This window comes from Kryptolebias marmoratus, linkage group LG12, assembly GCF_001649575.2.
Source record: "Kryptolebias marmoratus isolate JLee-2015 linkage group LG12, ASM164957v2, whole genome shotgun sequence".
Lineage (NCBI taxonomy): Eukaryota > Metazoa > Chordata > Actinopteri > Cyprinodontiformes > Rivulidae > Kryptolebias > Kryptolebias marmoratus.
In genome coordinates, this window is record NC_051441.1 from 24605650 (window position 1) to 24621212 (window position 15563).

At 40.1% G+C, this 15563-nt stretch overlaps 1 protein-coding gene across 2 annotated transcripts in view; it reads right to left on the minus strand.

The window, feature by feature from the left end:
- abcc1 (ATP-binding cassette, sub-family C (CFTR/MRP), member 1) overlaps positions 1-15563 on the minus strand; it is a 63033-nt gene that overhangs the window by 5949 nt on the left and 41521 nt on the right. Inside the window, exons 19-30 of one of the 2 annotated variants that reach the window (XM_017439337.3) lie at positions 15036-15210; positions 14738-14798; positions 13952-14063; positions 9789-9996; positions 9398-9708; positions 8159-8358; positions 7846-7972; positions 7117-7218; positions 4827-4973; positions 2534-2692; positions 1865-2031; positions 56-250 (exon numbers count right to left, since the gene is read on the minus strand). In XM_017439337.3, the coding sequence (XP_017294826.1) occupies positions 56-250; positions 1865-2031; positions 2534-2692; positions 4827-4973; positions 7117-7218; positions 7846-7972; positions 8159-8358; positions 9398-9708; positions 9789-9996; positions 13952-14063; positions 14738-14798; positions 15036-15210 (1964 nt within the window). Of the gene's footprint in view, positions 1-55; positions 251-1864; positions 2032-2533; positions 2693-4826; positions 4974-7116; positions 7219-7845; positions 7973-8158; positions 8359-9397; positions 9709-9788; positions 9997-13951; positions 14067-14737; positions 14799-15035; positions 15211-15563 lie in introns of both variants that reach the window. The other variant, XM_017439336.3, reaches the window with a different exon arrangement.

Sequence of the window (15563 nt, forward strand, 5' to 3'; positions counted from 1 at the left end):
AACCTTCACACATCCCAGCTGTTAGAACTGCATCAGTGTTTGTGTTTACAACCACCTTGTGTAGTCCATGATGGTGTTGAGGCGATGAGCTATAGTAAGGACTGTGCAGCCTTCAAACTGGGAGCGTATGGTGGACTGGATCAGGTTGTCTGTCTCCATGTCTACAGCAGCAGTAGCTTCATCTAGAACCAAGACTTTGGTCTTCCTCAGCAGAGCTCGGGCCAGACACAGCAGCTGCCGCTGACCCACACTGAGGGAACACACAGATTGATTGTTGAGACAAAATGGTTTGTGACCATGCTCAGGATCAGTTATGATAAGTTTTTGCCTGTGTCTGTGTTCATATCTTTTTCTGTTAGCACAATATGTCATGAAATACTGGATGTGTTTTAATGAAACTCTCAAAAACCAAATCAATGGATGAAAATCTCCAACTGATCAAATTTAGGAGTCAATCACATTCATGATGGCTCCCACAGCTAAGAAACCTTAGTAAACACAAAAACAGATATAAATCAGTTAATTTTTACAGATATTGATCTAAAATACTCTGAGCGCAGACTTACTGAGCAAGATCTGTTCTTAAAATGTTGCCATGAACTATTGGAGTCAGTTCTTTCTGCTGTCAAAGTATCTTTTGCTGCCACTGTCAACTACTTTTATTTCAGTTAAGCTATTGACTAATTTATTGATTATTCGATTAATCTAAACAACTAATTTTCTAAAATTTGGCATGGTAGTTGCTGAGAGTCATTCCCAACACATACACTGAGTGCTAAAAAATCATGTAAGATCTTACATGAGATTGTGCAGAAGTCATTTACAAGATTTGACAAAAACAACACCAACTCTGGTTAAAACCCTGCCATGATAGGTGGTGAGCGATATGCATTCACTGAAGGAATGCTAGGCCTTTAATGTTTCATATATATTTGTTTCGCTTTTTTGTTGACTATCATGCACTTAGTTGTTGCAATGGTCCAGTAAACATCCAGAACCTTAACTCAACTGAAATATTGTGGTAGGGCGAGAGCTGAACAGAAACCAATGTCTGCAAACCTCAATGAACTGAAGCAACGCTGGAAAGAAAATGGGGCCATAACTTCTCCACAACCATGTGGGAGACTGATAAAGTCCTACAGAAAAACAAAACAGAGTTATTGCTGCAAAAGGATGTTCTACAAGCTGCTGGACCAGGGCTGGAACCAGTTTTTCACGCACAGCTTCTGTATTGGCTTGTTGTTTGTTAAATAAATATTATTGTGCAATACAGAATGTTTTATTGTTTAAACTTATCTTTCAAACCTGGTGAAAACTACAAGTCTTTTCATTGTGTCCTGGTACATAAAACCTTAGAACAGAGATGTACATCTTTTCACAGCAGCTGTTGATTACAGGCCTGCTGCCTTTCATCTCTGAAATCATCTTGTGTTGAGAAATAAAGGAGTTGTAGCCGTTTTGGTCAAATTGAAAATGTCATTATGCATAATTTCATGTAATAATTCATAATTTTGTGGGATCTGCTAGCGCTCAAATAATGTGTTGAGGATGACTCATCTACTACCATATCAAAGTGTAGCTCAGTATTTGTAAAACTGGCTGAGTTATAGCCATTTAAAGTATTTGACTAATGATGATTAGCTGTGGTGTCCACCTTGAATCAGGTTGACTCCAGTTGTAAATTTACTTTCTGAGAGTAACATCAAAATTTATCCCGTGCTTTGTGATAGTTTGCTAACATTTCAGACAAACAAACACACAAATGTGGGCAAAGCAATATCTCCTTTCCTTCAGCAATACCAAGCCATGCTTTCTGTAGTTTAGGTAAACGCAGGTTTTGGTGTTTTGTGTGGCTGTGTTGTACCTGAGATTCTCTCCTCCTTCACTACACTCATGGCTGAGTTTGTCAGGCAGACCTGACACAAAGTTCTTGAGATGAGAGAACTCCAGAGCTTTCCATATGTCCTCATCGGAGTAGGAGTCAAAAGGATCCAAATTCATCCTCAAAGTGCCTGAAAACAGCACTGGGTCCTGAGGACAGGAGGGGAGACACTGATGTCAGTGCAAACATTCTTGTAAAGCAGGGGTCTCCAACCACTGGGCAAAGGACTGGTACCAGTCTGTGGGTCTCCTGGTACTGGGCCACACCAAAATAATAAAAACTTTTTTCTTAATAAATAGTACTATATAAATATTTTAATATTAAGTGGGCTGCAGGATATTTTATTTAGAAAAAGGACTACTTTCGTTTGTGCCTTTTACCTGCACTTGACTCTGTTGTTATTTTTTATGTACTACCAAACCTACAAGCTAACCCCAGCAACAATGAGTAACTTCTAGTTTCCCTCAAGTCTGTGGGAAAGTCGTCTTGTATGAAATTTCTATGTGTTACAAAAAAGTAGGGGGCCGTTACTATAACAAAATGAGAATGAACATCTTAATTTCTCTAATGATGGATAATTCTTGGACTCATGATGGAATTGTGAGAAACTAATCAGGTGTGATTGTTCTTCTGTGTACTCTCTGCACTGACCTGAGGTATGATGGTGATTCTGGAGCGGAGCTCATGGAGGCCAAGCTTAGCAATGTCCACTCCATCAATGTGGATGTGTCCCTCTGCTGCCTCAATGATCCGGAATAGTCCTAGAGTCAGAGAGGACTTCCCTGCACCTGTCCGCCCCACAATCCCAACCTGTCAGGAAGCAGTAGCACAGTTACAAACAGAAATCACAACAAGGCATGGGCCGATAACCAATTACAAGATATATCACTGTTTGAAAAACTCAGTGTCAAAGCAACAAACATTTTCTCTTTGTTCCTATGGTTTAAATGCTCTTTAATAAAATATCTGAGATAACGCATTATTTTCTCCCCTTTGGTTACATGGAGCACTGCTGTCCTACCTGTTGTCATAGCTGTGTTAGTTACTGTTATAGCTGACACTATATTTAAATTAAATTCAAATTTTAAATTTACCCAAAATACTTCTGAATAAAATAAAATTCCAGGCTTGATCTTAAATATTATCATAAACATCTCCAGAGGCCTCATGTAACAGTGTGCAGTTTTCATACTGAAAGTTGGTGTAAGTGCAAAATTTGAAAAGTGAATATTTACAACAATATTCAGTTTTATCAAACCGTGCATATGCATGTTTCTGCACACCTTTCCTTCGTACATCCCAATTTATGTGGAACTGAGTGCACATGAGATGCCTCCCCTGACACACCTATATTTAAATATACAAACAATTTAAATATGTCCTGCGTGTGATTCTCTTCACTGCGTGATCCAGAATTATATCTAGATGCAGAAAAATGAGAAATTTAATGGAATGTGAGTCAGAGACTCTCCTAAATAAGATGGTAGAGAGCAAAAATATATTTGGCACACTGCTCCCTGGTATTTGCACCATGACGTGTGTGAAGATGCAGTAGTCAGAGCTTGGTCAATCTTAGAGGCTTCTTTATTAAATAGTTGATGTTAAGAAACAAGTTGCTGCACATTTACTGCACATCAACGGAGTGTTTCAGCCACGATGTACAGGAATTCATCATACGGATGAGGGTGTCCTGGCATGGCACGGCTCTGGGACAACTGAAATATCCAACCTGTTAGCCTGGTACCTCTGAAAGGCTCCGGTCCAAAGGAACCCCAGAATGGTGAGGACTTGAACTGGCACCGGCAATGAACGGTTTTCCCTCTGTAACGCTGGGGCCAGTTCATCACAGTGTTTCAATGTTTCAACAGAATGGCTCAGGGTATCAGATAATAAGCAGACATCATGATGTGCCAGAGGGTCGGTGTGAAACCTAAAAACACACTCCCTCCCAATTCTTGCATTAGTATGTCCTCCAGCACCACCAAAGCTGTCGTTGTTTCATAATTAAGCAGACCTTTACACAGCTATTTATGGCCATGTGTAATTATCTACACCTTGTCCACCTTAGGAATCATCACACATGACTTGTTCTGCATTAATATGCTGATTCCACACCATCTTTTTCTCAGTGAGAATGAAAGTGCCACTTAGACAATTCACATGCATTTTATGTGCCTCGCAAGGGTGCAGGCATAGATGTGCATTTACCTCTACATGTCACAAAAATAGAGGAAACTTTACAGTTTACGGTGGGTTCAGGTTGTTATGATCATTTTCGAGGTGTGTTATGTTACGCTGTATGAGGTTAAATGTGCTTCAGTTTCTGTTTGGCTTTAAACCATAAATGTTCAAAATCATTAGAACACATTGTGTTCAAATGCCCCTTGAGTTCAGAAAACCAAATGGTGTCATATTTCAGCGTGTTTAAGCAAGGTTCAGTACTTTGTAGTTTGATACTGTCAATTGAAAAAGTTTGTTTGGCGTCCGCACATTTACAAGGGAGGTCAAACGGCAGATCATGGCAGGTTCAAGCAACGTTTTTGATACATCCCAACTTGTTTGTGGAACATGACGCATACATTTTTTTCTGCATTTCAATTATTTATGTTTACATACTACATACAGGACTTTAATATATCCTCACTCATACACCGATAAGCATATCCGTGGGCAGCAGAGGTACAGTGTCTTGCCCGAGGACACTTTGGCACGCTGCAGGGGCTGGGGATTGAACGGAGGATTACCACCCTACTCACTGGGCCAAGCCGCTCAAAGCTATATGTGATAGTAATAGTAATTATATTTTTGTTTTTTAAATAAAACCAAGAAAATCATGTAATGCATTTATATATTTTTGTTTAGGTATCTCTGCTCAAAGTTATCATACTGTCAGAATGTCATAGTGGGCCATTCTAACCACAGACTTTTTTCTTTGTTTGCTCACCTTCTCTCCTCCGTTAATGCTGATGGTGACGTTGCGGATGGCCAGGTCCAGATCATGGCGATAACGCAGACCGAAGCCTTTGATGGCTATGTGGCCCTCAGTGGGCCAGCCAGGGGGAACACTGGAGGAGTCGTGTTTCCACTCTGCCTGGAGATCAGAGAATGATTTGAACACAAATTTCAAACCTTTGTTCACAAACAATCAGCAGTCTCAGGATATCTAAGCTCTGTTCTACCATCAGGGTGTAAATATCAAGCTTTTTTTTTTACCAGCTGCCAAAAGGCTGTAAGGCAGGTGATTTTGGCCTGTATCTGTCTGAGTCTCAGCCTCTTTCACACCAAATTTTAGCTCAATATCTGTAGAAGCGATTGAGTTAGAGCCATTTTTATGTTGGCTAAAGCTTATTAGCTGTGGAAGCCTTGAGTTTAACTGAATTAAAAAGTAAATCAGTTGTAGATGTACATCAGTGATTACTTTCTAAGAGTTTCATTAAAATCCGTTCACTGGTTAATGAAATTATTTTGCTAACAGGCATATTAACGACCACCTACCATCAGCAGGCAATAACTTTGGCATCTTAGTTCTGTATAGCTGATGTATTGGCGAGACTTTTCACATAAAAACTTTAGGATTGAATATAATTTTATGTAAATTTGAGTTTCAACAGAAAATCAAATTTTGCAAAACGACTATATTTTTATGGCCTGTCTTGACAAAAGTGGATCAATTAGTGTGGTTTGTTTCCAAGTTCTTGTTAAGATCAAGAGATCTAAAAGTTCAAATCCAGGATGGTATTTTATTTTTAATTAAAAAAAACATTCTAGTTTGAGAATTTTAGACCCTATGATTTCTGCGATGCAAAAGACGCATATGGAATCATAGAATTAGGCATTAAAAATGTAATTTTGCTGTAAAACGCAGATTGTCACAGAATATGCGGATTTTCCTGACAATCTTAAGTGTTTTTAACACTTGAGATTTGCAGTGAAATCGACAGTGAATCAAATATCACACAATTATAACACAAAAGTTTTAGGGCTATATTTTATGTACTAACTATAAAATATAGTGTGCTTTCTTTACTTTCACATAAAACATATGAGGAACTTTAGTCTCAAAACACTGAAATATATATTACACATAAATTACTAAATAGATTTTAAGCACATGACATTGTGTACATTTTACTGTTTGATTGTTGAAATTGTATTAACCCACCTTATAACAAGACACTTCTTAGGTAAAGAAAATGTGGTTATATCATTAAGCATGAAAATCAGTAAAATAAATGGAATCTGAGAAAAAAACAAAAACAATTAAAAAAAACAAAACACTGATTCCTAGGGCCCTAGGATTTCTATAAAAAGTTTCCTGGTTGCAGTTAGGTCTACTGTGCAGCCCCGATACAAAGTTTAAGTAACCCCATTAAAACTTGATGGTTTTGTTGCAAATTGCAGCCTGTAACCCCTGGCAACCGTCGTCAACACCCAAGGGTGAACTGCACATGTGCGCCACACTTCTAGCTCCATAGCTAAAGAGCCCGGAGGCATGAAGTTCAAAGCTGCAGCAGTTGCGCCCTCTTTTGGCAGCAGACTGCTCTCCACCTTTAATTTTTCTCTTTTTTGTTTGACACACTTCACCATAAGCTTATGAACTTTGAACCACTTAAACCCTCTTCTCTCTGAGCCAACCCTGTGGGGTGCTGGGGGTGGGCTTTGTGTATGTGCACAAACAGAGCCACTGTGCAAACAAGTGCTCCTCCAACTTTTTGCATGGAGAAAACTGAGTTGGCCGTCACACAAGACAGTGCTTGACTTTGAAATGAGTTTTCTGCTCTTCTCTGTTTGGAGCTTGGAGGAAGCTGCTGAAGTCTGCTGGGGCAGAGACCTCTAAGTGCTGCTGGCTGATCTTCTGCTGGTCATCACAGCTCTTATGCTGACAGCTTTCATGGGATGGGAGAAGTGACTACACCCTTTAAGGGAGCAACAGCAGGCCGACCAAAGGCCCTGCTGGCAAGAAGCAGGCTCCGATGACTGAAACCTGGGTGTCTTGTAGCCACTGCTGTGTCCTCAATTTATATTGAAGAAAGCAAGAATAGCAGGTGCAGGGCAGGGATGCTTCTAAAAGAAATGGAGGCCTCCGTGCCAACCACATGACTGGTCTGTCAGTGACAGACTTGGAAGTAGTGGAGCTTCCACAATTGGTCACACCTGAAGGCGTGTTCTACAGTGAAAGCTCTGAAAAAGAACTAAGTTTACAGTGATTGTTGGAAAAGTGAGTTTTTGTTCACCTCTTTATCTGTGTCGCAGTACTCTTTCACTTTCTCCACAGCTACAATGTTGGTCTCCACATCAGAAGACATTCTCACCAGCCAGGTCAGTGAGGCGGTCAGCTGCACATAAGGTGGAGGAGGGGAAGCAGCATGAGATCAGGACAACATTTATTAAATATACAAACTGCAAAAACATGCTGTTTCCCTGACAGTAGGTATGTAGTGTCAGGGACACTTTTAGATAAATTTCTCCACATCAAAACAACAAAAGATAGATCTAAATATTATTTAGAATATATAACTTAACCTAGGACGACAGACATTTGCTGGACTGCTCTCGTTTTCCACTTCTCAACATTTCCATAGAGCAGTCATAATCAGTGACTGTATACAGACAGATACTTTTCATCTATTCAGGGTTTGACCATAAAAAGATCTATCAAAGAAAAGTTAAAGTTTCAGTTCACTGGGTTGCGACTGTTAGCGACGGATTGCGAACAGCAATTGTGAGTTTCCAAAATGTCTCAAAACATTCAAGAGTGTACTCAGTTTCCTTGCGCGAGTCACATGGCCTTGGTCTTGTGGTGCTAGAATTTTGAACATGTCCATGAATTCTAGCCTAAATTTAGCCACAAATTTGTGTAATATATGCAAACAAATCAATTCAGTGTGATTCCAAGTGAAAATGTATGTTTTTGCAAATTTTGTGTCTCCAACAGTAGCAGCCCAGTGAGACTCAGGCTTTACCTGAAGGGCGTAGGAGATAGACAGTCCCATAATGCCTGGACTCAGGCTTTCTCTGGCTATAACAGCGAACAAAGCAGCAAATGACACAATGCAGTTTCCTACAAACTCCAGGCGGATTGCCAGCCACCTACACAAACAGATTCATCAAAACAGTAAGGACAAGTCAGGTAAGAGAGCTGTTCAGTGTGTTCATTTGAACTGTAAAAACAAAACAGAGATGAGAAGAAAAGCTACAAAAAAGTGTGTGACTCAAAAAAGTATAAGTAAATTGTAAATAAGTGTAAGAGGAGTGAACCATAGCAGAGTCTCTGACCTGTTGGCTACTATGCTGGGGTAGTATGCCTTCTGGTTGTGGTCCACTCGCTTGTCACTCTCGCAGATAAATCTCTCCTGTTCACCAAAAGCTCGGATGACGGAGGTGCCCAGCAGTGTTTCATTGAAGTGTGTGTAGATGGGTGAACGACTGACTGACTCCAGACGCTTCAGCTGCCTAGAACTCGCTACGTAAAACCTCTGGACAGAAAGAGAGGATTGATAACAATTTCAGTCAAACGCCAGTTGGAGTTAAAGGGGTATTCCAGCCATTTTGAAGTGGGATCTGTTAAACTGAAATAGTTGAACAATTTAATTACTGTAATTTCCGGAAAAAATAATCAAGAAAGTATCCATCTAATCTAACAGTTACAAATGATTAATATCTTACCTATTGTAGATAGCCCCTTTAACAACCTCAGTTTAAAGAAATAAAACATGCAAACACTATTTTATAAACCTTTATATTGACATCAATTTTGCATTACACAGTTATTTACATAGATTTCTGTAGTTTGACAGACGTTATAGTTTTGGTGCAGGTTGGGAACACTTCCTGTAGAATAACCAAGTAATGTGAAAATGACAGTGGTGTAAAATTTTAAATATTAGCATTTGCATGAACCACTTTGAAATTTTAAAGACTGAAGTTTTTTTAAGCCTGCAAAATCTACTGTAAGTCAGTCCACTTGGTCAAGCCATTATTAGCTTGACAGTGCTGTTGAAATCGACCCACTTTTAAAGTGGTATTGCTGCCATCTTAATACAACTTCAATCTTCAGAATTTGACAGTTTTTCATTCAAACACTATTATCTAAACCTTTACATTACTGTCAATTAATCACTACACTGTTTTTCTGGAAGAAATTTTATGAAATTGTATGTAAATAACCGTGTAATGTAAAATTGACAGTAGTTTAAAGGTTTTTTAAATTGCAATCTCATAAATCGCTATGAAATTTTGGAGACTGAAGCTGTTTAAAGATGGCAGCGATCCACTTTAGCCTTGGCTGTATTCAGAGTAGCCCTTAGGCCATCAGTCCTGTCAGAATTAAACTTTATTTCTCCAAACTGAGGTGGTTCGAAGAGCTAGCTACAACAGGTAAGATATTAATTATTTATAACCTTTCCACAGGACCCCTCTTTAAAATGTCCAGATCCATTTAAACACAGAACAGCACACACAATGAACAGTTAAGAAACTAAAGGCTTACTAAAAGGCTTTATCTTTTCAACTAACCTGTACAAAAAAGTAGAGCAGCCCAAGGAAAGGAATGATGATAGCCACCAGAGGTGTGGCAATCAGGATGATGACACAAGCACCCACCACATTGAACATGGATCCCAAGAACATTTTAATAATCATAGGGATCACAGAGTCAATGGTGTCCATCTCCTTGGCAAAGCGATTCACCAGGTTTCCACTCGGGGTTCGCTCAAAGAAGGACATGGGTGAACGCAGGACGTCACACAGCAGGGACTGGTGGAGGTAGCGGGATGCCAGGATGCCCCCAATAGACATGGAGAGGGAGTAACCAAAGACTGCCACACCTGCAGGGCAGCGGAGGAAGGTGTAATGATATATAATGCTGAACTACTTAACAATTGTTCTCTACTTCATTGCTTCTTGCCTTGGGTCAAGCCGAGACCACCGTACACCCCCAGCCTCATTAATCTGTTAGGCTGAGTGCCATTAACCACAGGGTCGTCGGTCCACAGGCTCAGCCAGTAGTTGGAGAATAAGGAGACAAGGTGATGGGTGAGGAACAGCAGCAGACTGATGCAGGAGAGAAGAACTCCAATGGCTTTCAGATAGGCCCAGAAGACAGACAACTTGACCTGAGGAGGAAAGAGAGAGCATCTGGAATCAGACTATGGCCAGGACAATCATATCCAGTCATGGAAAACAGTAAATACAACCTCTCCTAATTCATATTAAGGGAGAATAAAAAAGGGCAATCATTGTTTTTCATTGAAACCACTGTTTACCTGCCTCACTGAGGTAAAAACTTGGATGGCTTCAAACTTCCTTAATTTCAATGAGAATAAAAAAGAAGTTATAATTTTTGGTCCCAGTGGAAACTGTAGTGCTTCTCCTACAGAGCTGGGTTGCTTGGAGCTGTTTGTAAAATCTCATGTAAAAGATTTAGTTGTGATACTTGGTTCTAATTTTAACTTTGAGAAGAGATAATTTTTTAAACTGAGTATTTTATCTAAAGTGAAATTGTTTTTATCCTTTAATGACTTTCAACAAGTGATTCACACTTTTATTACATTTCTACTGGATTATTGTAACACTCTGTATGTTGGTGTTAGCCAGGCCAGCCTCCCACAACCTAATAATCATTTGCTTTTAGTTGTTGTCAAGGTGGTCCACAGAGGTGATCAGGTTTTTAGTTGTCCCGAGGTCCAGGATGTCCACAAAGATGATCTGGCCTTTTCAGTTGTAGCTCCTAAACTATGGAACCAGCTGCTCCTTCGTATCAGACAGGCTTCAAATCTGGATGTTTTTAAAGTCTCTTCTTAAATAACATTTGTACTCATTGGCTTTTAATACAGCATGAGAGTTGACATTTTTGCATAATTTTAATGGTTTATCAATTTTGTTTTGCTTGTTTTCAATGGTTTCTTGTGTTTGGTACTACCCTTTTCAATTTTATTTTTTGTGTGAAGCACTTTGGCTAACACTAGTTGTTTATAAATGTGCTATATCAGTGTTTCTCAACCTTTTTTTGACCCAGCGCCGCCCTATCCATTATCCAGGCCTCTTACCCCCCCCCCTTTTTTTTGCCCGTTTACATGAATAAATCTTTTTTATTCATGGACTTATAAGATATAATACCTGATCTTGGGTATGGCCCATCAAAAAATCTCTGTGGGCCATTCTCCACCATGTACTGCCTCAATGAGTCCCCCACTTCCTGTGGTGAAGGCCATTCAGATGGATCTTCTCAGTAAGACCTTTCCCCAACCCTCTCTTCTGAACCTCTCTGTTCCTTTCCACCATTATCATCATCATCATCGTCATCATCATCTTCACCTCTCTTATCCACACTCTCCTCTGTGGTGATTGACTTGCCATGTCTGCCTGCTCTAATTTTCCCAAAATGACACAGTGGTGGTCAGCAGAAGTTCAAACCCTCCTGGGCATCTAGGTTTTTGTGGCCTCACTCGTGGAATTATTCCTACCTGATGTCATCTCTGGTCTCTTCTACACCAGCTGATCACCGACCTCATGTCTGTCTCCTTCATTACTTCTCTGTGTTCATCTCTAAGTCACATGGTCAAACAAGTATTATTTATTAGCTTTAAATAAATTACACATCTTGCTAATGCATTTTTTTATTATAAATAATATTTATATTAAATTAATCACCTGGTATTAAGTGGCTGTTCCTACACCCTAATATTAGTCAAACCTGTCTCCTTCCTGTCTGTCCTGATTCTTTCTCTCCATCTTCTCAGCTGAATAACATGAACTTTGCTGTATTTTTTAAACCTCCTGAACACAATCAAAACACATAAAAACATGAAATCTTAATTTTAAATGATATCCTTGTTGAATATCAGTTAGGACGCTTCATCTGATCAGACTTATCAGATTCATCACAACAGCTCTGTAGAGTTATATCCCAGAGGAGATATTTAAACTCCCAACTTTTGTAATTTATCTGCTTAATGATTCACCATCAAGTTCAACAAATGATTACTGTCTGAACAACAAATCTCTGTCATCAGATGACAACACCATTCAAATGAAAACAATTGCGCTCGTGCTCGAGAGGAGCGCGAGAGGAGGGGAGGTGAAGGAGCGGAGGGGCGCCTGATCAGTGACGTGTCTCTGTTATCGATCATATCATTTACACATGTGCAGACAGCTGGTAAATACAGAAAATGCTACAGGATTTACGCCACTGTGGACACAGAGTGCAGCTGGTCTCCTCTCTGCTATGAGATTGACAGCTGTCAGTGGGCGGGGCTTACGGCACGCTGAGGACAGGAACTGCAGAATGATTGGTGCTTTCACACATGTAGCCGCCAAAGTCTCCAATAACACAGAAAAAAGTCATCAGTATATTTGTCGCTTGTCGCTTTAAAAAAATGGCCGGAGGGATCAGAAAACTCGCTAAATATAGCGGCAAAGTAGCTAAGTTGGCCCCTATTGTGCTCCAGCCCATGCGGGAAAACATTGCGCTGCACATTGGTTTCTCTTCAAAAAAAGGGCGTGTGCGTGTGTTTTGTTTTTTTTTTTTGTGTGAGAAATACAAAAAGTGGTGTGTGAGCGTTTGCGCTTCAAGAAATGCGCGTGCCTCACGGTCAATGAGTGAAACTCGAGAGCCCTGCTTTTATTCATAGACTAATAAAAGATTGTGACTGATGATAAGACTTTAAGGTTCACAACGACACAAATTAAGCTGCAGAGAAACCAGCGGTGTTAGACGACATCGATCCGGTGTTAAACCGGCTGATGCAGCTGCTGTGATCCACTTGTCAAGCCGGTGGTCTCTGGTTTTAGAATATTTTATGTTTTTGTTTTTTTTTTTGTTTGTGTTCATATGCTTTGGTAACGCTGTTCCACAGTCATGCATCGTGTCCAGAAAAGAGTTAATGTGCGTCTGGATGCTGGACGCTTTCAGGGAAAGTCTGACAATGGAATATTGCTCTTGTAAATGTTTAACCACTGTGATAACAATGCACTCACAGTGTATCCTTCAGAGAAATTAACCCATGTAAGAGAAATAAATAATTCCAAGGGTAATACCACTAAAGAGAGCGTTCTTTTCTCAGAGATTACAAAGTAACTGACATGTGGGGAAAATTATAAAAACGATACCCTGATGTCCCATTCTCCTGAAGGCAGCACGGAGCTGCGCCGAAGAGAAACACCATCAATACAGTTGCAGTTCTGTGCCGGTTTTAATGTTTTAGGCCACAATATTTTTGCAAGTAGTTCACAGTTTAAACAGATATTGTTGTGAATCTTTGGTGTAAACTTTACCTTCAAGCAAACGCCCCCCAAAACAATATCAGCGCCCCCTTTTTGAAAATATTGCTGCCAGCGCCCCCCGTCATCCTCTAAACGCCCCCGTCGCGAAATGCTATGCCAAATGAATGAATTAAGATTTTTCTTCTATGTCAAAGCAAAGTCTAATTTTTACAGACTAATACCAATTAAACAAAAATGTGTAATGTAAAATAAGTGACTGCATAAATATTCACCCCCTTTAAAATGGCTTTCCCAATTCATCTCAGAGAAAAGATTATTGAAAAGTAGAAGTCAGGAGATATATAAAAAAGGATTTCCAAGGCCCTGAACAGCCCCAGAAGTTCTGTTCAATCCATCATCAAGAAATGGAAGGACTAGAGGACATGTGTGAATCTACTAAGAGCAGGCTGTCCTCACAAACTGAGTGACCCTGGTACTGTTGCCTGGGCGTATATGTGTATATACACACTATATTGCCAAAATTATTCGCTCGTCTCTCTTCACACACATATGAACTTGAGCGACATCACATTTTTAATCCATAGGTTTTATTATGATATCAGCCCACCATCTGTGAAGACATTATCTTCACAGATGAGCAGCATGTTTTCATAACAGTGGTAAACACTGACTCCAAGCAAGTTTTCTTTTGGGTCACTGTGACCGAAACACTGATAATTATGATTTAATTTTAATTTTTGACCTAAATATATCCTTATCATCGGGACATGATGTATTTAAATAAATGGATATCTGAAGCTGAATTACCTACTCTGATGTTAATCGCCACATAAAGCATGGACCTACCCGCCCAGTGCTGGCCTTGTCAGCCTCAGTCAGCTTCCCCACATCTGGGTTTTTGGTCTTCTTGGTCAGATCCTTGTTGTCTTTGACCTTTAGGGACTTTTCAGATCCTGCACTGCTACACACAAAGAAAAAACAATGACTTCTATATATTAAAAGTGCCATATTTTCCGGACTATAAGACGCACTTAAAAGCCTTCAATTTTCTCAAAAAACGACAGTGCGCCTTATAATCCAGAGCGCCTTATATATATAAGAAGTCGTAATGTTTTAGTACAACTTTGGTAAACCACAAAGCGGCACTGCATTAGGCCCCCACATACTCAGGCGTACTGTGCTTACTCTGTGAGCTGCGCGGACTCCGGGCTGACTGTCTGCGGACAGTTGAGACTTCATACTCAAGCTTACAGATTGCCTAAAATTCTACCGTGATAAATTTCAGTCATGGCGTCACCGTATGAGGAGGAAGAGATTGCTTGCCTCTTAGCTTTAGAAAACAAACAAAAAAACAAAAGAAAAGAAGGTGCCTTTAGCCCTGTTACTTCACCACCAGCACCCTAGGCATTATGTTAGCAAATCTTTCACTTTCTTTCATCTTTAAAAATGGCAATTGGTGCTCAAGTGCCTTTAATTTCCAGGCTTGCTATTGATGGGCAAAAATGAATAAAAAAAACAGATGCAGAGCAGCTTTTGTGCCACTATGTGCCGATACAACAAATCTGCTATGATTTGTATCAAGCAAGGTGTCCACTGACTTCACATAGCTTCACCAAGTTCAGTTTCACTCACCCAATGAGAACAGGAACAGTGCCGTTCTCCACTGCTTTAGCCCCATTCTTTGGCATGGATTCTAAATATTGGCAGGAAACAGTTTAAATCCTTGAGAGTCAAGATCTGAATGTTAACTGCAGTCAATGTAGGAACTATTTAAGATCCAAAAGATAGATGCTGCTCAGACTTCACATTACAAAATTATTATTAATTACATATCTGTCACACTTTCCTGGTGGAAAAGAAAGTACACTTTATATAACTTTGCTCAAAAAAATGAAAGGCTAAAAAGCAGAGTGTATAAACTGTTGCTCACCACTCTCTTCGGTTTGGTCGACAGTGGCGTATGTTCGCTGGAACTCAGAGAAGGCTCCCTCTTTGGCCATGAGATGCTGGTAGGAGCCCATCTCTGTGATCTCTCCCTCCACCATGACCAGGATCAGGTCAGTCTGTGGTAGGTAGCTCAACCCATGGGTCACCAGCACACGGGTCTGTTGACAGCCAAACACATGTCAGTAGAGCACAACCGTTTCAAAAGATGTAGACAGTTCCAAAGTTTGTAAATGACTCATCAGCATTATTGTCATAATAAAGTAATAATATAATAATATTATAAAGTCATAATAAAGTATCTGTCAGGCACGATTGGCAGCAAGCTTCTTAACATCCAGCTAAGGAGAAAAAAAAAAAAAAAACACAACAAATCCGACTTTGTTCACCTGACATCCATCAATCCATCCATCCATCCATTCTCTTCCGCTTATCCGGGGTCAGGTCGCGGGGGTAGCAGCCTAAGCAGGGAGACCCAGACTTCCCTCTCCCCAGCCACTTGGGCCAGCTCCTA